The 24,618-nt window shown below is 38.1% G+C and overlaps 1 protein-coding gene across 9 annotated transcripts in view; it reads left to right on the top strand.

Moving 5' to 3' along the window:
* The window catches only part of nrg1 (neuregulin 1), a 133,042-nt gene extending 126,510 nt beyond the window's left edge, over positions 1–6,532 (top strand). For all 9 annotated transcript variants that reach the window (XM_036594831.1, XM_036594829.1, XM_036594832.1 and 6 more), the window contains 4 exons: positions 116–248; positions 1,946–2,076; positions 2,902–3,102; positions 3,782–6,532. In XM_036594831.1, coding sequence (XP_036450724.1) covers positions 116–248; positions 1,946–2,076; positions 2,902–3,102; positions 3,782–4,463 — 1,147 coding nt within the window. In that variant the 3' untranslated portion in view covers positions 4,464–6,532. The remainder of the gene's footprint in view (positions 1–115; positions 249–1,945; positions 2,077–2,901; positions 3,103–3,781) is intronic.
* The last annotated feature ends 18,086 nt before the right edge of the window (positions 6,533–24,618 follow it).

Below are 24,618 nucleotides of genomic sequence, written 5' to 3'. Positions count from 1 at the left end.
ATATTCGAATGTTGGTACTTTGTGAACCAAACTAAACAATAAACGAATGATTCTTATGAGATGGGAGGCATGAGTGAGCATGGCTTTAAACAGCGTTTTTTTTTTGTGTGTACAGGAAGCAGAGGAAAAAGCTGCATGATCGCTTGAGGCAGAGTTTACGAGAGCGCAGTGCCATGGCCAGCATGGCCAATGGTCCGCTGTACCCCCAAAACTCCCACCCACCGCCGGAAAACCTGCAGCTCGTTAATGTAAGTGAGTGCATTCAGTTAATGTAAGTGACTGCTGATTTAACGGAAGGCAGAACATCATTTCAATCTAGTCAGCACAACTCTCAGAACAATATTTCTCTGCACTGTTTTCTTAAGGTGACATCAAACATCTACTGCGTAGGATGAAACCGAGTTTAGATAACAAGCAAATCTATATTCTGTCCCAAAAGAAAGTTCATGTTTGTACTTCCTTAATGCACATCATCCAATATTTTATGTCCACACACCATACAATAACTAGAAATACACTCACTAAGCACTTTATTAGGAACATCTGTACACCTACTCAATCATGCAATTATCTAATCAGCCAATTATGTGGCAGCAGTGAACTGCATAAAATCATGCAAATATGGGCCAGCAGCTTCAGTTAAGCAGTTCAGATCAACCATCAGTATTTTTATAACTGCTGATCTTCTGGGATTTTTTCACACAACAGTCTCTAGAGTTCACTCAGAATGGTGCAACAAAGAAAAAATATCCAGTAAGTGGCAGTTGTTGATGAGAGAGGTCAACAGAGAATTGCCAGACTGGTTCAAGCTGACAGAAAGGCTATGGTAACTTAGAAAACCACTCTGTATTTGTACTCTCTAATTGTGGTGAATAGAAAAGCATCTCAGAATGACCATGTTAAACCTTGAGGCGGATGGGCTACAACAGCAGAAGACCACATCAGGTTGCACTTCTGTCAGCCAAGAACAGAAAGCTGAGGCTGCAGTGAGTACACACTCACAAAAACTGGATAGGTCATGTTTGGAATACCGTAGCCTGGTCTGATGAGTCTGATTGTTTGCTGCCAACAGCATGATTCCATGGACCTAACCTGCCTTGTTTTGACAAGTAGTGTAGTGGTGTGGGGAGTGTTTTCTTGGTGCACTTTTGTCCTGTTAATACCAATCATTGCTTGAATGCCACAGCCTGCTGTTGCTGACAATGTGCATCTCTTCAAGACCACAATTTACCCATTACCTAATGGCTACTTCCAGTATGATAATACACCATGTCACAAAGCAAAAGTCATCACAAACTGGTTTCATGAACATGATAATGAGTTCAGTGTTCTTCAGTGGCCTTCCCAGTCACTGGATTTGAATCCAATAGAACATCTTTGGGATGTGACAGAATGGGAGATTCACAGCATGAAAGTGCAGCTGAAAAATCTGTAGGAGTTGCACGATGCAGTCCTGTCATCATGGAATAGAATCTCAAAGGAATGTGTCCAACATCTTGTGGAATCTATGCCACGAAGAACTGAGGCTATTTTGAGAGCAAAGGGAGGTCCTACCCAGTATCAGTAGTGTTCCTCATAAAGTGCTCAGTGACTGTGTGTTTTTTTCCGTAAGGACTCTTAAAATATAGTTCGTTCAGCATTTAATGTAAAATTTATATACAAGATTAATCACAATAACGCAACAAGAATCAAAGTAAGTAGGCTTTCCCTGTATCAGTATCAAGCTGATATCAGTCAAAAATGCTGGATCAAAAACAAATAAGTGGTGACTTATTTGTGACTTCTCTTGTGTAACACAAAAGTGTTGTGAATTAACACAATTTCTTGAGGAACTCCTGAAATGTAATTTGTAGCAAGTAAATTCATAGCTCAGGAAGCATGTACCAGGATATTTTCGCCTGACAGTACTGTCTGTTAATGCTCTATTGGTTTCTTCTGATTTCAGCAGTATGCATTGAAAAATGCCCTCCCTGCTCAGCATGTTATCGAGAAGGAAACAGAAACATCATTTTCCATAAGCCAGTACACATCGTCCACTCAACCGTCCACTGCAGTGACACACACCTCCAGCCAATGGTACAGCATCTCTTTCCTCTCTCCTACAGCTCCTGGATGGTCAAAACTGCTCAGCCAGGGTCACTGTGCAGGCAGTGTAAAACATGGCTTAATACTTGAGCTTTAGCACAGTCAAAGCAGCAGCCAATTATATAATACACTTCTTTCCTGCTTCACAACGAGTCCGAGTTGTCAGAATGCATCACCGTTTTGCTAGGCATCACTTTTGGGATTAAAGTTGTTTTCTTGCTGTCATCCCACACATCTTTCTCTTACCAACATCATCAAAGACTGGGTTTACATTAGCTGATTAGCTATGTCTGCTCACTTCACTGATAATGATGCCTGACAAATGCAGAATGATGAGCTTGGCAGCAAACACTTCATGGCTGTGGAGAAATTCTGGGGATTGTTCTTAATGTAGTTCCTCTGATGCTCCAATTATTGAATACTAACAAAAGTATTTTATAAAGAAAGAAGCAGTGTGACGATGGATGGCGTAAGAAATTCACTAGTAGAGATTCCAGGAGAAGGAAAATGAGCACATGAATGAGTGATCAGAAGAGATAAACTGTGGTTTAGGGGATGTCCTTCATGTCCAACAGAGGAGCTTGCATAATAGGCCTGAGTCATAGAAGCTAGTGTAAACATCAGCAGGAGTGTTTAACCTCACTGTGTTTTGTCTTTGAATTACAAAATATACTAGTGTACACTTTTGTTCTATTTCAGACTTAATAATTACAGTAGCTTATAAATACTACTAGTAGCTTGTAAATATCTTATTATGAAACTTGTTTGTACTGCTGTACTGGTAGTCCATCTGAGTATTGTGTTTTAATGTAACAGCTGGAGTAATGGAAAAATGGACAGCGTCGTGTCAGACAGCAATGCTGTCCTAGTAATGTCACGGGTCCAGAACAGCCGGAATGGTACACCTACTCAGCGTGGACGTCTAAATGCCACTGGTGGAGCCCGAGAAGTCGGCCCCTACCTAAAAAATTCGAGAGAAACAGTGGACTCCTACAAAGACTCTCCCTACAGTGAGAGGTACAGTAATATCTTGATGTTTTCTGATTTTTGTCATTAAAAACAAAGTGTTTAAAGGGCCCATGACATAGGAAACTAAAATGCACGCCTTTTTCAAAAAGAAGCTGGATGGAGTATATAAATATTAAGATTTTAAAATGTTCACTCTCCAGTGCATACAGTCCGAATTATGCAGAGTGTCACAAGCATGCACACATTTACATATAAATGCTCATTCAACTACAGCAGTTTAGCCCATTCATTCATGCCGAGATGAAAAGGCAAACAGTTTGCAGATAGTCTGTAGCAGAGTTACTGGAGTAGAAGATGTAGGGAAAATTAATTGTTGTGCCTGACTTTTGGGAAACAAATGTATCAGTGCAACCTTCCTAAGGATCCAGACATCTGGAACGAATGACTGAAGTTTATTTTTCCTCACTGAGGAAGTCAGTCTGAAATCAGCTGTTTGTTCTGTAAAATTCAACCCGAGCTGCTCTTTTGAATGTGTGATGCAGTCAGCTGAAAAGAAAAGCTAGAAATTGGTCATGTAAAAGAAAGCAAAAGAAAAAAGTAAAATAGCAAAATGAACAACATGGGCCCTTTAAAAAGATGTATGAAAGCTGCTAATACTTGAAGTAGACATTTGCCCATTCTCAAAGAAAAGATACAAAAAGACATAAATTTGTTCTCTTTATGTAAGGTATGTCTCAACCATGACAACACCGACCCGCTTGTCGCCTGTGAAACTGCTCTCCCCAGCAACGCCCTCCTCTCCTCCCTCTGAGATGTCGGCACCTCTCTCTAGTCTAGCAACCTCTGTCCCTTCCATGGCGACCAGCCCTTCGGGTGAGGAGGAGCGCCCCCTGCTGTTCCTTACACCCCCACGACTCCGTGAGAAGGCAGAGCAGGAGCCCAAGCGGTCCCAGCAGCTCCGTAACTCCGCCCACTATAACCACGGTCTAGAGTCCCCCAGCCCCCCACCCAGCCCGCTGCACATTACTGAGGATGACCAATATGAGAGTACACAGGAGTGTAACAGCACACCTGCTGCTGCACCTGCCTCTGACTCTCAGAGCCCTGCAGCCAGCCACGGCTCTAAAAGAACAAAGCCCGCAGCCCAGGCCAGCCAGCCAGAGCAGGAGCCAGCTAGTGGAGGCAGCTCAGAGGGCAACAGCCTTGAGAGTGAGACGGAGGATGAGCGAGTGGGCGAGGACACACCCTTCCTCAGCATACAGAACCCTGGGGCCACAAGCACGGTTCCACTTAGCCTAGACGGCTCGGACAGCAGCAGGACTAACCCCGCCCTCCGCCTCTCCCCACAAGACGACCTGCAGACCAGACTAGCCAGCGTGATGGCCAACCAAAATCCTATTGCTGTGTGAAAGTGAACATACCAATCAATGCTTAAAAAAGAATGAGGAAAAAAAAAAAACTCACATCAGATACTAAAAAATATACAGAGTCAACACTAAACCTTTATTTTCTATAAATTAAGTATTTGAGGGAAATAAGTAAAAACTATAACTTTTATTTTAGTGATGTAGTGAAACAAAGTCTTTTATAAATTAAATGTGTATAAAATGTGTTTGCATCATGAAAGAAAGTGCCATTCACTATGTAGCACTGGTCACAGTATTTCAAGGGCGGAAAAAATATCAATGGTGCCTTTAATTTCAGCATGGAAAACTAAAGGAAACTGCATTATTACAAAGGGCCATATATTCATGCCTTTCAGACAGGAAAAGATTTTCTGGAACTCCAGTAGAATCCAGCATTGACATAAATTATAATTGGCATATGAACAATATAAGCCAACTGTTTTGCAAACCATAGGAAAATTATCCTTGAACTATAGGAAAACTGCTCCTGTGTATATTGTCTGCAATATTAAAAATATAAATTACAATCAATTATTATAGTGTTTATAGTATAGTTACAGAAGCTATAATAGTATAATATTATGAATACAATTATAAAGACTATTACGTAATTAATTAATGATAGTGTTAACAATAATATGAGCAATAATGTTCATATTAATGTTAACAGTATTTTTTTTTTCTCACAGTCACTTTAGGGTGAAAGATTTAAAATGAAAAAAAAAAAATAAAGATCATGCTGCAAAGCAAAATTTAAAATAACAGTGACACATGTAAACAAAATGCCAATGTGTCCATTTAATTATCCATGTCATGTTTGGCTGTTAAATCATTTGCTTATTATTATATTTTTCATACTGTATGAATGACTGAATATATGGCTCACTATGTCAGTAACACATCCGTTGGCTTCACAAGTAATGCATTGTGGGGAAAGTATACTTATGACCTGGACTCCACATTGTACAGTAAATACCTTTTTTTTTTTTTAAAAAAAAACAAACATTTTAGTTATGTCCAAAACCAAGCATTTGTCCTTCAATATCCATTTAGAATGTTACATGAACTCCAAAGTGTTCCTTGGTGTAATGTGTTATTTCCGTTCAGGCCATACAAATATGAATACTTGTTTAACGGATTCCATCACTCAGCTTTTTCTCTGTACCGTAACAGTTACAAGACAAACAAATCATGCAAATGCAGCCATGTCTCACTGGTCCTCGAAGAAAGACAGGAATCCAGACACTAAATTAATCAATATTGATTCCATGGTAAAATGCCTGTGAGCACTCAAGTCGTACATAATTGTACTGTAAATATTTAGCGTTTTAGTTTTTACAGATGTACACAGGCAGATTTTGGTGAAGGAAAGAACTCTTAAGTGATATTAATGCCGCTCAGATTGTACTGTTGTAGTTTAATTGGTCTATATTTTTTTAAAAGAAAAATGTCCGTTAAACAAGTCTTTGAGTTTGCATTGCCTTATCCAGATCCTTGTGTATATGTACAGATAATGTTACTGTTTTCTTGTACAGTATTTTGTTACATTCAAATGATATATTTGGGAGTTGGGCAAAAGATGCAGAATGAAAGCTTATTAATTTCAGCAGAATAACACAGAAAATGCTGTTGGATCCTGGAAAATAAATGTTTAACTATCTATTTAGCTTGCTGGACAGATAAACCAAGAACGCATTCTTTTAAAAAAAAAGACAGCTTGTTGCTAAGTGATTAGCTCTGTGGTGAAAAGGCATTTTTTCTTCAGTTTTCTCACTCTGATCAAAAATTCACATTTTCTGTCATAAAAAAGTGTGGCCCATTGATATTTTGCATTTTATAGTATTTATTTTGTCTATTTATTATTTATTTATTTATTTATTATTTTGGCCTCCTATAATCTATCTACTACAATCTATATTTTAATAGTGTCAAATACAAATATTTAAATATATCAAAAACATCAAAACATTTAAGATTTGTTTCACTTTTTCACCATTCCATTATATTCCTACACGTTGTTTTGTGTGAGGCCTAGTCTATCATGCAACATAAATAAATTTACAACTGATGAATGTCATGCGTGTACGGTTATATCATGCTACATTGTTAAAGCCAGAGATACAGTTGTCTGTGGAATCCATCTTGAAAATACCCCATGATGCATTGCTTTCAAACCAAGGAGTGTCATTCAGCCTCTGTAAATATGCCCCCAAAATACAGTTCTTTAAATTAAACAGGATTTATGTTTCCGAGGCCCACTTTAACACCTTTGTTTCTATCTCAATAATGGCACTTTAGTGACATTAGCAGTATATAATTACATACAAAATCAAGGTTTTGGTAAAAAAGAAATTCTTGCTGGGTCTCTGTGTGGCCATAGCCAGCTAGAACACTGTTGAGATTACAGGTGTAAGGAAGAAAAGCAACTGAAAACAATGAAACAGTGAAAAAAAAAGGTTTCAGTAGCTGCATGGGCACACACAATGAAAAATGCTGGCATGCACTGATCAGTCTAGCCCATTACACCAGTCACAGCTCGCTTTCATGAGTTTCATTAAAGAACTATTCGCTTCAATCCACTACTGTCTGATATACTTAATATACTTACTAGTATTCAATTATACGAGTATATTGTCGCTGGAATATAAAAAACTTTATTTTTTATTTTTTTTACTACACCATTTGAAAAGCTGGCTACCCTTTACATTATGTGAAAATTTCATGAATAATGCACAAATAGAAACAGTCCCAAATTTGTAGAAAAAAAAACTCTTTACTGTACATTAAAAGTAAAAAAAAATGTTTTTCTTCTTCTATAAAGTTACCATTGCAGAAATAGGCCTTTTCTTCAGACAGCAATAACAGACAGGTAGAAGAAGTAGAATATTTCAACTTCGTAATCATTGTTGGAAAATTAGCTTGGATATGTTAAATATGAAATGTTTAACTGTTATATAATGAAAAAGAAAAATAAGACAAACATATGCATTGCAGAAATAATCGTGATATCCACTCCACTAGCTCTACTCCTTTTAGTCTGCCTGCTGGACATTGGGGCTTGCGCAGAGTGGATAGTTGGGACAGTGAAGAGGGCCAATTAGGAGCTTTTTGCCACTCACTTTTACTTTAAGCAATTCAGATTCACTGACAGTCACAGAGATAATTATCCCACCTCAAGCTTCTCTGTGTCTCTCCAACAAGTTTCATTCATATCCTTCTTGCATAGTATCTAGTAATTAGTGTGTTTCTGAGAATCAGCTGTGTTCTTGGTAAGGGAAGAGCATTAGTGTCCCCTGTACTTCCCTGAAAGTTTCACCAGTTTCACAGACATGTCCAGGCATGTACCCTGCTTCATTTCCTGCACTGTTGGTCTTTCAGCATTCCTTCTGTTCTCGCCACCTTGGGTAATCGCCGAATACCTTGACCCACATTGTTATCACTCGTCGGATGCATCAAACAGCTTCAGAGGGCAGACAGCTATCCAACTGTGAATGAACACTCGCATTTTGAAGTGCCCTTGTGACAGTGAAGTTAATTTGCCAGTAACAAAGCCATGCTATTGCACGCTGCACTACTCATAGGAATACTCCAGCATTTTTTAATCTAATCTCTATCTGCTGCATCTATAGCAGGGGTGTCAAACTCAATCACTAAAAGGGCCATATTAAAAAATCTTAACAAATTTGTGGGCCAGATGTGTTTTTATTTCATTTTTACGTAACATTTTGCCATGACCTGAACAGGCCATTGTTCATTTTTTATTCTGCAACAGCAAAATAGGCATTAAATACTTGTTCAAAAGTGATTCTAAAGAAAAATAAATTGTTTTAGTTATTTTTATCTTGTAGATAAATATATCACAAACTAAATATTTGCTTGAAGTAGACACCAAGCATCTTTTCTTTTTGTGTAACCGCTGGCCCAGAGATTGTTGTTGGGGGTCAGAACGCACACTATGTTGCAGTGCATGCTGAGGACTATAAATGTTTATATGTGCGTTAATTCTAACAATTTCAGTACACTCTATACACGAGGGCGTGTGTGGGCATGAATATTCAGCATGATTGTGATCTTATAACTATATTTTGCAGATTTTAAGTGTTAACACACACAGGTTCATTGTCTTGTCTTGGTCTGCTACCTAAGAATGAAATTAATTTTACTAAACTGTACAAAGCACAACATGCTCTTCTCCAATGTGTAGTCTAACGTTACATTTACTGGGCCTAACCACTATCAACAGGAGCAGAAAACATGCTGGACCTAGGATACTTTTGTTTCGTTTCTGCATCGTTGTCGTGTTGCTGTAAAACCCGATCTCTGCTTCTACATATAATGCGCTGTAATGCGAGGCTTTGTGGATTCATCTCCTTTTGCCGCAAAAAAGTCATTCCAACTTCTGCCTGTGCTACAAACAAGTAGAATGGTAGAATGTAACAACAGAAGCTAGTGTTTAATGCAGAAACCTTTAGCCAACGACGTATCTGATGTCACATAGGCAAATGTGCTGCACTAAATCATATAAACAGTAACAAAAATAATGGAAAGATGGTAAGTTAGGTACGAAAAATAATAGCCCCTAAATGATAAAGTAATAAAAAAATGTATTTATTTTGTTAACTGTTTGGAGACTTTTAAATCTATACTTTCTTGTATTTAATCTTTTGATTCAGTGACAATTACAACTAAGAAATAAATGTAACAGTAATGTAAATAAAAGGAATTTAATTTTTCCCGATGGTAAACTTTTTAAATTCAGGCTACTTGTGCCAGTATTACAATTTTTCTTACTAAAACAGAAAAACAATCATTAGCTTAGCAGATCAAACCAAAAAAAGTCAGTAGATTATCCGATAATAGGAATAACTGCTAGTTACTGCCCTACTCAAAATACATCTATTAGAGAAGCCTATGGGAAGGTGTTGCCCATTGGATTCTGTTATGACTGGCTTATGTTAAGCCAATGGGTTCCAGTCCAGGAATGAGTGTTTACTGTCTTTAATAACTGACCATATCCTACAGCGTTGCTGCAAGATTTTCAAATTCAATGCTTTTTAATACCTTTTTAAGACCTCAGTATAACAAAAATAAGACCATTTCCGCTGCATAACAACGATAACAGTCAGATATAGCATGTATTAAATATCTAGTTAATTCCAAGCTTTTTGCATGTGTTTTTGGTGGCATGCTGCTCACAGCAAACGGCAGAAACAGACTCTGTCTGGACTAACCTCATTTTAGCCAATACCTGATCTCTATTTAAATATCCTGGGGTCGGACATCCCTAAATTTAATACCTCTAATCATAAATGTAAGACATTTTAAGAAATGTTATGACCTGTATGCTTTATGATCTATTTTAAGCCATTATATGTTTTTTACGGATCTGTGGGAACCCTGTTGATAAAACAGATTAGTTTGAAGAATGCTGGAGTATTCCTGTAACTAACATAATTTTTTCCTTTATTTAAGTTTTTTTATTTGATAAATGCATATTTCAGTTCATTGCTGTTGATTTACTCCCGTCTATCATATGACACGTAAACAAGCAGGGATCAAATGGAAGCGTTTACTACATAAGGTCAGCAGACTGTTAAGTGAAATTAAAAATTTAGGCTATGGTTTACATACCTACTGAACCACCATCTCATTATTAGTACTGACTCATGCTCTGTTAATGGCATCACTGGCTTTTATGGCATGTAGTAAAGAGTTCAGATCTTAGAACTGGCTAGGCACTGAAATAACCCAATGGGCAGGGACGTTTTTTGCTATGCAGGATGTGGGCCAAAGTAAATAGTTCACCTGACGTCATTGCAGGCTGCCTGCTCAATACACACACTAACAGTAATGAATAACTTGTGAACTTCACATTCTCAGCTCACACCCAAATTGCCATTCAGTACTCAAGCTTGCTCCAAATGTTTTTAGGTGAGATCAAAAGCTAGTCCCTGTATACTTCAGCTGGACTGTTCACAAGCTTAGCAATAAGCCTGTCATATATCTTTTCAGCCAAACATTAAAGTACAACTAATGTTCTCTTGCACTGAGAGTAGTCGGTTGGTGGGCCTGTGCCCTCTGAGAGTCTGTATTATAGATATCACAATAGCATCCTATGTGGAGTCTCCTACAGTAGACAGAAATAGGCTGCTCTCTAATAACAGCCTAGAAAACAAAGTCCCAGGGGTACCATGAAGCACAGGTTCAGTAATATTTCTGGAATAAAAACAAAATGTGGGTCTGTCCAACTCAGAAGGAATGAAATGATATTTACTTGGTCATACTGTGGCCTCATACTGGAAGCTCATATTGAGCACATTATCGTTCAGGAAGCAGATCAAGATATGGGTGCAATTACACGCCTGATTAAAAACGAAATGAAAGAGTGCATGTTCTTGAAAACATCAGAAGGCCTGTAGATCACTACAGTTGTTTTTGATTCTAGGGTTAGATGTAAAGTAAAACTGAAATCTTTTCACCTATTGTAGTGCTTCAGCAGCTCATTTAGGTACATCTGTTAGGCCTAATAATATCTGCTGTCTTTTGAAAAAAAGGCCATTTATATTCTCCTTCAACTGTTTACATATTCCCAGCAGTGGAAGCATTTTACCAGCTTGTATCTCTCATGCATCCATCATGTAATATTTTTTAGTTATTCACATTGGATCACAATTCCTGTGAGGCAATTTACATAACTATAATTTATACAGCAACCAACCTTGTTAGAGGTCCTGGACAATGGTCAGCTTCACTGCATAATTCAAGGATTCATTCTCCAAATTTCCATTCAACAATATAGTTCTTTTAAGACAGTGTAGCAAATGAATGAGCCCGAAAGAGAGTTTGTTTATTAGCTGATGTAACAGAATTGGCAGTTAGCATTCTCCTCCAAGCGCATTGAGCTGTCCAATGGCATTGCATTAGCAGTAGTCTGAAAAGATACTGTGGTGTCATGTGTCCCAGAAAAAGCATGAGCTAGCCTTCAGCTTTTCAGCTTGGCAACAAGGTGTGATGGGGGGAGACTCTGCAAGTGGGTGGGAACTGGACATGACTAAATTGGGGAGACAACTGAATAAAAATCAGGAGGAAACGAGACATCTTTTGGTCACTTCGCAAAAAGCAGCTTTCTGGAAATGCAGGACCAGGCCCCAAATGTGCAAGCTGAGGACAACAGTGGCAGGAAAAACCTTCCTAAGAGCATGTGGATGAAAGACAGGGACCCCATCCTTCTCTGGCTTGCACTAGATAGCGCAGTTAAGATACAACTAGGACAAGAGAAACATGGATCAATCAAAAGAAACATCGTTGGGATACTAAAAGCTGAACTTCATAAGTGCTTCACTGACCTGCCATTCTAATCTCCACACCGATTATTTTTAAAAGTAAACTGTTTATAAGTATATAATTCAAACACTCAAAAAGACTCATATATAATGCACTGAATCATTCATTTGTATTGACACACAGAAGACTCCAATGAGAGCCTGGGTTGAAGGATTTGTCCATAAAGATGTCCAACATGTTTTATGCTCTTTGATTGTGGTCAAGACAGGCAATATTGGCTGTACCGCTTGCAGAACAAAGTGAAAAGAAAATGAATCTTGAAGTTGTGTCAAGGTCTCATTTGGGCATCTGAGAAAGAGATGTCATACTGCCCGGGGAAACAATGATATCGGGGGAAAAAAACCTGTTAATATTTCATGCAGTCAGAATCAATTATCTTCAACTAACAAATTAAGAAAAGAGAAAAATGCACACTACACCAACAAACGTAAGTTAGACAGCAGACTGCAGGATTTGATCTTGGCAGCAGGTTTCTAACATGTTGGAGTATATTCTTGGAAACAGTTCAGAGCCTTTGAAGCTGTCTGAACCTCTCTCACAAGGGTAAAATCATTTTTCATGCCACACTGGGGAAGAAACAGGACATGAAATTACACAATGTCAGGGAAGCTTAACACCATGTTTGTTGTTTTCACTATAGAGTTTAAATATGCAAGCCGTCACAGTCTTCCATGGAAGTTCTCAAACTGCTCATGCACCAAAGGCCTAAACACGTTCTACTTACATCTGCTCAGTAATCGACCTCTTCTGATCATATGACACACTGCATTAGACATGGACCAGCAGTGAAGTGACCAAGAGAACCAAACTGAGATCAGAGAGCAGCAGCTGTTTAAGGTCCCCTGAGAGAGTTAATTTACTGTAGCCTATAGCAGTGGTCACTTCAAAGTTGTTTTACATTTTATTGTACACTCTCGGTTGCAAAGGCTATAGAAGTACAGGCACACATATAAGCTTCTTGGTTGAAGGGCCAAGCTCTATTATTTTTCCAGTGTAAATTATTTTTAACCAAGTACTGTGAAAATAATAATTAAGATACTGTTAATTAGGGGTGTGGGAAAAAACAGATTCTTAGATGCATCGCGATGCGGACATGAATGATTCTGAATCGATTCACAAATGTCAAAAATCGATTTTCCAAATATTTAATTTATAACGTAATTTTGACTGAACGGAAAAGGCGGAATTTGGAAGTGGTTAAGTGCAGGACCCGGACAGTCTGTGACGGCACATAACAAAAACACTACTGGATGAGTGAGAAATCCGACCGGCTCCCTCTGCATTAAAGCCAGGTTAGATCAGGAGTCACAGCCCAAATGTTCAGAAGAGCCATTTTGTCCTTTTATTTAATGTCCAGTATGTCTCAGTATGTGATAATGTCCTAGTATAGGCTAAACAATATAAACGAAAATGCGGACTTACTCTACTCTGCTTTAAGCTTCGCCTACAGCCGCTTTCCTCCCATTTCCGCCAGAAAACTTTTCCTCAAAACTAGAGCAGTTTCTTGTAAAATGTCTCTCAACATTCGGCTGTCTTATGAGGCTGAAGTTATGGAGTTAGTTTTGTGCCAAAATGTTTGAGAGAAGATCCTGATGTTTGAGAGAGGAATGTCACAGTTTGAGAGGACAGCAGCGCTCTGAGCGCGCAGCTAATGAACTTGAACGCACTTGTCAGCACAACGTGCGCAGGTAAACATCTTCAGATTTGCTCAGCAAAACACTGGTTTCATTCAGAACTTTAAAATCTGCACAACAATGTTTTTCTCAAAACTCAAACGTGCAAAACACTCCGGTTTTCACTCAAAACTGAAATACTTGCTCAATCATGCTCTTCACCTTCAAAACTTGCACGTTCGCGCAAATCATTTCTGCTCTCAGCTCTACAGCGCGCTCAACTTTCACATCTGCTCGCTGTAAAATGTCTGAACGTTTGTGCCAAAACTCCAGCCAATCAGAGCTGCCGAGGGGCGGTTCCTGTCAGCGCACCAATCATGGCGTCTTTTCTTAAGCAGCTTTATGCCAATTGGTCAAGGCATGTTCGTGGCTGTGGCATTGAGTCGGCTAGTGTGTTGTAGCCTCGACATTAGCTAGATGGTTTATAGCTTTCTAGTAGCAAATGAATAGAAATGATTGATCAGTAACACTCTGTCATAAATAATAACGTATTAATCTAACTAACATTGGTAGCTCGGCCATTTGTTTCCTACCAGAGGCTTAACGTTAGCTAACTTCAAATAAACAGCTTAACATTAATTGACTAAGCTGACGTTAGCAAGGTTTCTTTGACTGTAGCTAAGTTTCTAACAGTGTTCTACTGAGAAGTCTTAACTCTCCTATAGCACTTGTCTTCATAGGTTCATCTTGTTAATCCTGTATATTTATCTTCTATAGTGGCATCATCAAAAAACAATACTGATGCTGTGCAGTTTTATATGGACCGCCCCTCGGCAGCTCTGACTGGCTGGAGTTTTGGCACAAACCTTCAGACATTTTACAGCGAGCAGATGTGAAAGTTGAGCGCGCGCTGTGGAAAAACCAACTACGCTGCTTATAAATGCAAATAACGCATCGTTGCTATGTGACCTGCAGTCTGCACGGCAATTCTCAGTCGTTGCGAAACAAGGCTTTTGCGCTATGCTGCACACGTCCCGTCTCAGGGATATTTTACCGACTTCTACAACGAGACCAAAACCAAAGTTATAAAGTCACTAAATATGGGTAGAATTGCTGTAACGCGCTGCGTGGACATCCATTGCCACTGGATCTTATTTCACCGTAACTGTGCATTTTATCGCAGATGCGTCTCATGTGCTCCCAAGGCAGCGAATGAGTGCTCTAAAACTAACGAGGCCTCACACAGTGAGAAAATAGAAATGATGTATAGAAAAAAAAAAGATGCATCAAGATGCATCGATAATCGTTTTATAATCGCATCACAGCCCTCTGAATCGTAATCTAATTGAATCGTGAGATGCCTAGAGATTCCTGCCCCTACTGTTAATATGTTGACTTTTCTGGTTAATCATTAAAAGTCAAGATTGACATTCAATACCAAATCACGATGCATATGTAGTTGGTCTCATCTACAAATTTACACTTGTGTAACTCTGCAATTCATAGACCAATGTAGTCGTGTAGTCATTTTGTAGTCAGTGCCATGCTCTTATGCCCATATTAGGAACTCTAAGCCCAATTTCTCTATGGCCAGAATGAATAGGGTTTTTGAAAAATTGCCTCTATCGCACTGTGTTAAATAAAAATGTTCAGAACCCGATATGTTTTGTCCTGTGAACATTCTTCTCTCGAATACCACTGGATCCTCTGAATTACGAGGTCGTTAAAGAGTTGAAATATGAATATTACTACGTGAGCTAAAGCTAATGCACACTGAATTCACGTCATTAGACTGGCAGTCTCCTTAAGCATATTTGTCAGTGTACATCTCCATGTACAGACTGAGGGCAGATGAAAAGAAGTCAGAACAAAATCAGCAGGTTCCCTGCAGTTCTATCTGATGCTCACTGAAACACGATAGATCTTTTCTTTTAGCTTGATTTGAAAAGATCAAACGTACCTGCACTCAGGCTAATCCTGTACAGACTCAGCTTAATATTACTGCAGACCCCCTGATAAGCTGATTTAGGCTTTCAGAATATCCTAATTATTATTTTAATGCTGGTAATATTTTTCTGAGGACATTCTCTCAGGACAATCGCCAGCCAGTCACATTCTGAACTGCTGCACCAGCTGGCAGCTGGCGAAAAAGAAGCTGACTTCAGCTTCATGGAGGGTTGAAAGGCATGATATGAGGATGTTTCTCTGTTTCTGCTTAACAGCTGAGTTTACTTATTTTTGCTGTTTCACAGAACCGACAGGTCAGTATTTTGTCTCATTTGCTAATGTTTGTGATAGCTTGTCATAGCTGCTGCACCATTTAAGGTATAATGGGAACATTCAAACAAGAAGCTGGCAAAAAAATAAGCTTAATTCAGCCTCGTAGTTTTAACACGAGTAGTATTTCTGATAAGGAGTTTTAGCCTATCAAAATATCCCACCCAGAGGTTTTATTTACAGATATACCCATAACTACTACACAACTATGCTACCTTATCAAAGAAGATTTTGATAAGGTAGCACAACTCATCAGAGCACTGGCACAGCCCACTTTAGTTTCGTGTAGCTTAGTGACATCAAATTGATGCGCAGTAGCTTTGGCTCACATGTAGCAATATTAGTATTACAGCTCTTGACGACATCGTAATTCGGAGGATTCAGTGGTGTTCGGGAGAAAAATGTACACAGAACAAAACATATCGGGTTCTGAACATTTTTATTTAACATGGTGCGATTGAGAAAATAAGAAAATGTGGCCATAGAGAAATAGAGCTTAGACCTGGAGTTCCTAATATGGGCATAACAAGGACTACAGAATGAGAAATACTTTTTGTAGCTAACTACAAATTTTTGTAGCTAATAGCTGTAGCACCTACACATTTTTGTGTAGCTATAGCGATAATTTTTGCTACAATTTTGCTACAGGCTTCAGACAATCCACGCAAAATTTGAACCATAGAACGCGGACGTTAACAACTGGGCTCGTGGCGATTGTGCAACCCTGACTGAGCCGCGATGAGTTCGAGCAAACGGTCACGCGCAAGCTGGCGAAAGAGAAGTGATTATAAACGCAAATAAGTTTGTTCGTCTCCTTCTCTTTGCCACTTCATTAGCTATTAGCTAGGCGAGACTGTTCTTTGCGTTGCAGAAAAAAAAAAATCAGCATTTAAGACCATTTATTGTGAAAACTGTGTTAAAACTGTGTGTTATAACAGTCAGCAGAGTTTTATTTTACAGCAACAAAGGATTATGTTACTTTGACTAAAAATCTAGTTCTGCTGTGGAACTGATCAGGGCAGTAAAAGAGCCGCGTGTTGCCGACCCCTGGCTTAGCTAAAGCGGAAAAAAAATTCGTAATAGACTGTTACTAATAGTACTGCGCTGCTAAAATGACAAAAATATGTCCACACATCGTTTTCATAATATTTAAATCTTAATGAAATATTTCCTCCTCTACTTAAGAATACAAATATGGTGTGAACTGAATGTTTAGAATCACATTCTATAGAATATTTGTGCTCTAGCTACAACTGAGAAATACATCATTTTAACTTACAACATGCTTTTGTTATCTCTAGTAGTAACTGTGACATTTAAGAGTTAACTTTTAATACACAATGTTCATATTGAACTGTAAATTTAATTGTATTTAAAATAATACAACTTGGGCATGTACTGTAATGGTTAGAAATGACATGAATAACACTGTTACTTATAAAGTGGCTTATGAACTGCCTTCTAGTGATATTAACAAGAAAAAGTACCTTGAGAATGTTGTTTTCCACAAAACTATTTCTTAATCACTAACGCTATGTAAAAAATAGCCCTGATTCTTGTTACCTCATAGGAAGTCACCTGCAATAATCATGTTCCATAAAGAATGCATTATCTAAAATGTTCTAAATGCCAGTGCAAGTGAAGTCATCTTTTTTAACAACCTTGGACAAGTCTACCCAGATTCCAGTCGTTTAAAAAAATTCTTCTTAAGTGTTTAACATCGAAACTACAGTAAATATTTACTTCAAATAACTGAGCACCTAAAGCATTTCTGGTACATTCTCATGCATGGATGAATGAAAAAGATAAATGAAAGCATTTTGTGCATAACTGACTAGATGTTTGACCTTAGCAAAATAATGGCACCAGCAACTGATTACCAAAAAATAACAGCCAGAGTGGCAGCTTACATAGAGGGCATATAAACAGATAACAAAGAGGCATTTCAGCAATGTGTTCATACGCTGCTATTCATTAAAATGGAATCCACTGTCAGAACTGAGTTCACAGGACAGCGTGTACAGTGCAGTGGCCTAGTGTAGTGGGTAATGCTGCCCACTATTCGATCTTCCCATCCACACTACACTACACCAATCAGAGTCCTTGGGCAAGACTCCTAATGTTACTTTTGCCTACCACTGTAACATGATTAAATTGTATGTCACTTTGGATAAGGCCGTAAAAGTAAGAAAAAGACAATCTTGATTATTTTTTTTTGTAACAAAGACAGTACTGAGTTTGTGATGGCAAAGCTCAGAAATGAGTCAATCCAAGTGCTAATTCCAACATGTAAAATACTAAGAGGGAACAAAATTTATTTATTCTCATTTGAAGGGATTGATTTACTGGGTGAGCTATGAAAAAGAACACGTTTTAAGTTACCGGTTGTGCGCTCCCTAATTTGGCTGGGAAGTCGATAGCTACAGACCCCTCTAGGGCTGGGTATTGTTTGAAAAAGTTGGATACCAATACAATACATTTAATTCGATATTGATACCATAACAATACTTTTTTCTATACCCTTTTTTCTAATTGTGACAAAAAATACATTTTCTTTTTCTACTGCATACAAGGCAGGTATTACTGTGTTTGACAGCTTATCTCTGGATGGGGGCTGATACTTGGGATTGAATGCTTCTGTCATCTCTCTAAATAAATAAAAACACAGAGATAAACATATTCACAAAGCACAAACACATTATTGTAACCACTGTTATAGGTATGCCATAGAGGGATAAAACAAATGATCTGTCCTGCGTATCCTACCTAAACAAGGGACACTGAATAGTCGAAAAGGGCTGAAATCCTTTAACAATAAAATTGGTTACTGCTCTGTGGCATTCTTCCCTCCTCTCAAGTGACATCCTTCGCTTTTCTGTTACAGTGAAAAGGGTTGTTTCTCTGTGGGCAACCGCATTAGCATGAATAGAACTGGTAGAACTGGCCCTAGCACTGTCAAAGCCCTCACCCCCAACATGTAAACAACATGCAAGTTAATAGGGCTCATTTATGAAACCTACGAAACATGAAATATATTAATGTCACAGATATGTTCTTATGGCGGGTGAATTGTAGCCAGCTAGCTAGCTAATGTGTGCTAGTTTTATGCTAACGTTGGCTGAATCCTAACTGGCTTTCAGTGCTGACAAACAGCATAATAACGGTGTTAGTTTTCTCTGGCAAAGCGAAACAAGCACAGTAAACCGTTAACTTACTTGATGATATTTTATCATTGGAAACTCTGGTGTCTGCGTGTGGTTGTAATATATTTGGCCCAGATTCTCGTCTCTCCAGTGGCGACGTAGTGCTGTACTTCATGCAGTCGAAAATTCTGCAGTTTTCTTGACGGAGATTAATTCCATGTGTAATTAAATGTTTCATCAGATTTGGCGTATTACCCGTTTCTCAGTAACCTTTTCAAAGTAGAGCCAGACTTTCAACCTCTTTGACATATTCAGTTAGCTGTGTGGTCTCTGCGTTTCTGTGCTTCAAGGAGCCAGTCGCGTTGCATTAGTAGTAAGGTTACTCCAATAATCTTTCATGATTTGTGTTTTATGCAAAGTATCAAAAACAGGCACCAAAGTTTAAGAGACTTTTCGGTACTCGGTAGAACGGAGATGTTTTGGTCACCGAGTCCCCTCCACGCTTACTGGCACCCCTGGTAAAGATGAGTAAAAAGGGTTATAAGAAATTCACCTTTTGGTGAAACAGCTTAGCCTCACACTGAAAAAATGAGAAAAATCCAACCTTTAATTAAAGCAAATTTATACTGTGAAAAACAGATCCCTCATCAAGAAATAATTATTTTTAACAAAACCACATTTGCCACAATTATTGGCACCCCTGCATTTAACACTTCATACAACCTCCCTTTGCAAACAACACCATAGACCCTGCACCATACTTGTGGGCATCAGGGGCTGGATTCATGGAAGTGTCTTAACAAAAAAATCTTGCTAATGTGTTTTTTCTTAACCTTATTCTTAAGAAAAAAAGTTATGAGAAATTGTTGTCTTCAAAGAACTTCTTAAGAATTCTCTTAAATTTTTCTTAAGAATAATTCTAAGAACAAGTGGTATTCTTGAAAAATTTATAAATGTTTTGTCTTAGGCTGCAAGAGTCAAGGTAAGCATCTACATTTATCAAACTTTAAACAGTTTAGTTATTGAAAACATTGTCCACAAAGTTTAAAAGCCTTTCAATGTCATCTTCAAAATACTATAAGTTGTCCACATAAGTATATGGCAAAGCTATTGCTTTAATCTTTTTTAGATGAACGTTTTGTGGGTTTTTGGAGAGAGACGAAAATCCACAAAGGCCTCTCAAAAACAGATCATCACCTGATCACATACTTCTGTGACGATACAGACTCCCAAGGAATTCAAGCATATATCTAGCAGACATTTTAACTAATGAGCTGCAAAGAAAAACGAAAAGATGCTCACCTCTCCCTGTAATAATGCAAATATCGGTCTGGTTCCTTTCAAACAGTCTTTGGGGGGCACTGCAGGTGTGAGCGAGCCATCTTTGAGTCGTGTGGTGAATGCTGTGTCAAATGCCCTCTGCAAGAGAGTAAGGAATTATATCAAGTTCCCATCAATTGGTGCAGAACAAATTCAAACAAAGCAGAATTTTTTTGATATTGCTGGATTTCCAAATGTACTTGGTGCAGCTGATGGGACACATATTGCAATAAAGGTCAGTGTACATTACATAGACTATAATTGTTATTCTTGTGCAAAATCACATTCATCAAAGTTTAATAACATTTAATTTTCTAACAGGCTCTACATGAAGATGACAACTTACTACTTCAACAATCAGACATCAGTTTAATGAGGTACATATCCCTGAGGGGTGGTTATCAGGTAAACATTTTCTATATGATAGTTTTTCATATGCTTTTATATATTGAATATACAAAAATATTATAATGTATATGTATTATATATACATATTAGTAATTTCCATGACAGAAGCAGAGGCGAAACAGTGCTTAGAGAAAAACAAGAAGTGAATGCTACTGCACACACCAAAATAAGGATGTAAAATCATAACTGCAGTGTGTGTGCTTCACAATATATGCCTTATGCATCATATTCCTGTGTCCAACATCGCTTAGCAACCCGAACCTGAGGGAGATGAAACAGAAGCTGCAGTTCCTCCCAGTAACTCAGGATTGCAAGCCTAATTCAGAGTAGGTTTACTTAAAAGGAAGACATGAGGTGACTACTATGTTTGAAATATTATTTATTAAATAACTTTACATTTCTTTTTTCTTCAGTTTGTCTTTCTTTAGTTTCTCCTTTTCAAGTTATAGCCTTTCTCTCTCAAACTTTTAACAGTGCTTCCTGCACCTTCAGAAGGGCTGAGACCTCCTGTAAAAGCTGATGCTGGATCTCTTCTGTCTTTAATCGCTTGGGTTGAGGAGAGTCACAGTCAAGCAGCACTTGTGAAAGCTGTATCTCTGCCTCCTGAGGCATGTTTTAGACACAGTATTGACATATAAACAAAGTCAAGGCAACAAAGCAACTCCATCTTTTAAAAATAAACTAAAACTGATAGCTAACTTTTATTACTCCTTCAGCAAAACCTGATTTTTCTTTTAATAACCCTTTTTACTCATCTTTACGAGGGGTGCCAATAACTGTGTAGGTAACTGTACATTAGCTGCAAAACTGACCATCAAACCAACCAGATTCCTCATACAGTATGTTACATGTGTGCTTTTGATATCTAATTGTATATAGCTTTAAGAAGCAGGCTTGGTTAATGCTAACTAGTCGTTAATGTTAACTAGTCATTACTTTAATGACTATTATCAAATGGTAGCATTCCTGATGGTCACTTAGCACTAGCTGCTTTCACAAGATTTTCTGAGGTAATCTCTGAATGAGACAGAGGAAGTGGAATTGTGCACGTGTGAATTACAGTAAGAGAGATAACAATATTGAATAATATTGATAATACTGAATATGGAGTTAATTTGTTGTAATTGAAATGTTAACTGTAACATTTCACAAGTTTATGTACTATGGCAGTCATTTGCAAATGTAGTTATGAAGGTTTTTCCTCTGGACAAGTGATTTTGGCCTTGAGGCAAGTAAAATTTAGATTTATTTGCATAATTCCCCAAAAAAAGCTTAACGTCAAGCCCTGATTTAGTAAAAATGATCCATCCGATCACTGTCACAAGAAAATCTAATAAATAAATAAATAAATAAATAAATAAATAAATACATTAGGACAAAGAAAAAGCTTTTTAAAGCGTATGAATACAGTGTTTGTGTCCTGGAGGCACAGTGCCCTGCACATTTTAGTGTTTTCACTGTTTTAACACACCCACTTCAACTCAGTAAGGGGTTGTAATGAGCTTATTAGTTGAATCAGGTGTGCTGGGAGCACAGAAAACAAACATGTGCAGGGCAGTGTGCCTCCACGACCAGGGCTGAGAAACGCTGTGTTAATGTAGCATAAAAACTTGAAAGGTTTGCTTTTCAAAACTTCTATTAGGCCAATTGTCATTAAATGTTTACACTATGAAAAGAGCATCTGGTAGCTGGTATTTTCAAATGGTAATAAAAAATGTTTTTTTACGACTTGCAACCATTTGCATGTTTACCTTTCTTTTATAATCTTGTGACTACAGTCATTGGAGAGGCCTCATCGGTCCATTACACTGTTAGTGATTTCTATATGAATTTATAATGAACAATACTTTATTTTGAAAAGTGCTGGGAACAAGGACACAGCAAAAGAAGAGAAAGGCTGAGTAGTCAACGAGAAACAAGGGCACAATGACAATCCTGTCACATAGCTCACTCATACAGTACAGTACAATACAGTTGTTGGTTTATTTAAACAAACAATCTTTTATTGTAGCTCTAATTATTTACAGTAAAGAAAATGCATGGTCTGTCTACATTATGAATCATTCCTGTGAGATATGGCTATAATGATGGATTAATAAAGTAAAAGAAATGTAGTTTTCAATAAGTGCTCTAGCTTCACGTTGAGAAAATGAGCAACAGAACTAAAATGTCTCCTTGCAATTATTTTCATTAACAAATATGACTAACTTTGCCATATGGGCCCAAATCAACTCACTGTCTTATTTTAAAGGGGGAATTTCACAGATTTTTCAAAATGTTTGTGTAGTTCTGAGGTAAACAAAGTCATTTAGAGTGGTGTGATATGAAATAATCAATGGTAGAAAAAGATTTTCTAAGACTCTTTCTTTACAGTGGTGGTGATTGGAACCAGGGATCTGCCACGTCTACAACACAAATATAGCCATTTGATTTACTATCCAAAACCACCAGGGAACCTACATGTGTCTTCTGAGGTTTTTTTATGTAACATTGATGGTAAAATAATGGTCAATCTGAAAAAATAAGTTTTCTTTGGGGACTAAACAACCATTGCCATAAAGCTACTGTAAAACAATGTCTCAAATATCAGGCAGAGTATTCATAACCATTTTGTGCAATAACTTCTGTGAGGGAGCTTTTAGAAGCATTGAACTCCTCAGACGTCTGGTTCTAATCACCACGACTGTGAACAGTTCTGGCTCAGCAAGTTTCTCGAGAACAGAGCATTTTACACTAAACCACTCTGAATGATTTTGTTGACGTGTTAACCATATAATTATGCAGAATTTCTGAAAAGTCGGTGGAGTTCCCCTTTAAATACCAGGTTGCTAGTTAGGCTACACCAACGTCTCTGGCTAAGTACGCAGGCTTAAATTTAGAACTGCAGAATAAACATTTTTAAGGCATCAACGTTTTTTCAACCTGTAACATGTAACTTCGTTACAATTTGACACGTTAGAAGTTCGTCTTACGAGAATTTCGCGACAACATTTTCACAGCGTCAGCTAACCTAAGTTACTTTCGGCACAACCATGTTACACAAGCTCGCTAACCAGCTAGCTACAGAGTTAGCTAGGTTCAAACTATTGCTAACACTGACACACTGACTACATTAGCGTTAACATGTTTGTTTACAGGCAAGCGAAGACAGAATACCAATAAACTAACCACTCGTTATCTGAGGTTTGCTCCCTCATTACACTAAGTTACTCGTCACATGCTTTAAGCAAAGCTTTAGCAGCATTTTCGGCCTCATCACGGTAACTGGCCAGGGTTAGCTAACGTTATCCTGACTGTCTAACATCAAACTGGCAGGGAGTCAACTAACCGTTAACGTTATCATTCCCAAGCCACGATATATTAGCTAGCATGAGCTTGAGGTTGATTTGATTAAATTGTCTTAATTACATCTCAAGTCTATTTCAGGATATGTTTCAGGACATTATTTCTAAGAATATATGAGCAAATTAATCACCCTTACCTCAAACAACCTTGAGCTAACGTTAGATTTGCCTCGCAGGGATCCGTGGAGTGTCCGTTGAATTTTGAATTTGAAATGAGTATGACTGTGAGCGCGCGAGCAGTGCTGACGCTGGAACCTCTCCTTAAAAAGGCATTAAGATAAAGCCATATAAACTGGGCTGTTGGCCATGAGACCTTCTATTATCAATATATTGGAGATGGGATGACTAACCGGACACGCCTTTCTTCTGTATTTTTGGAAATAGCTAGATTCTGGTCAATTTTTTTGTCGTTTTGAAATACCCCATCCATACCACTTCTTGTAACCCAGCATTTTCTCCCCACTTGGGTGGTGGTAACAATATGGGGCCCTTCAAAAAAGTGTTGAAGACAGTATGGACATTTCAAGAAAATGACAAAGACGTGACCCCCAGCATCCCTAATGATAAATGATATGGGACTTGTGCTAAAAGTAGTTTAAAGAGGATTTTGCCAGAGTTTTTAAGGAGTTGCATGGTTCGTTATCAGGTTCAAGAGGTTAAGCTTGAGAGTTGTACTTTGTGTTCCCCTGTTTTTTTCTCAACATTGTCT

This window comes from Colossoma macropomum, unplaced genomic scaffold (assembly GCF_904425465.1).
Source record: "Colossoma macropomum unplaced genomic scaffold, Colossoma_macropomum, whole genome shotgun sequence".
Lineage (NCBI taxonomy): Eukaryota > Metazoa > Chordata > Actinopteri > Characiformes > Serrasalmidae > Colossoma > Colossoma macropomum.
Note: the sequence above shows the minus strand (reverse complement) of the source record. Positions and strands in the feature narration are given on the sequence as shown.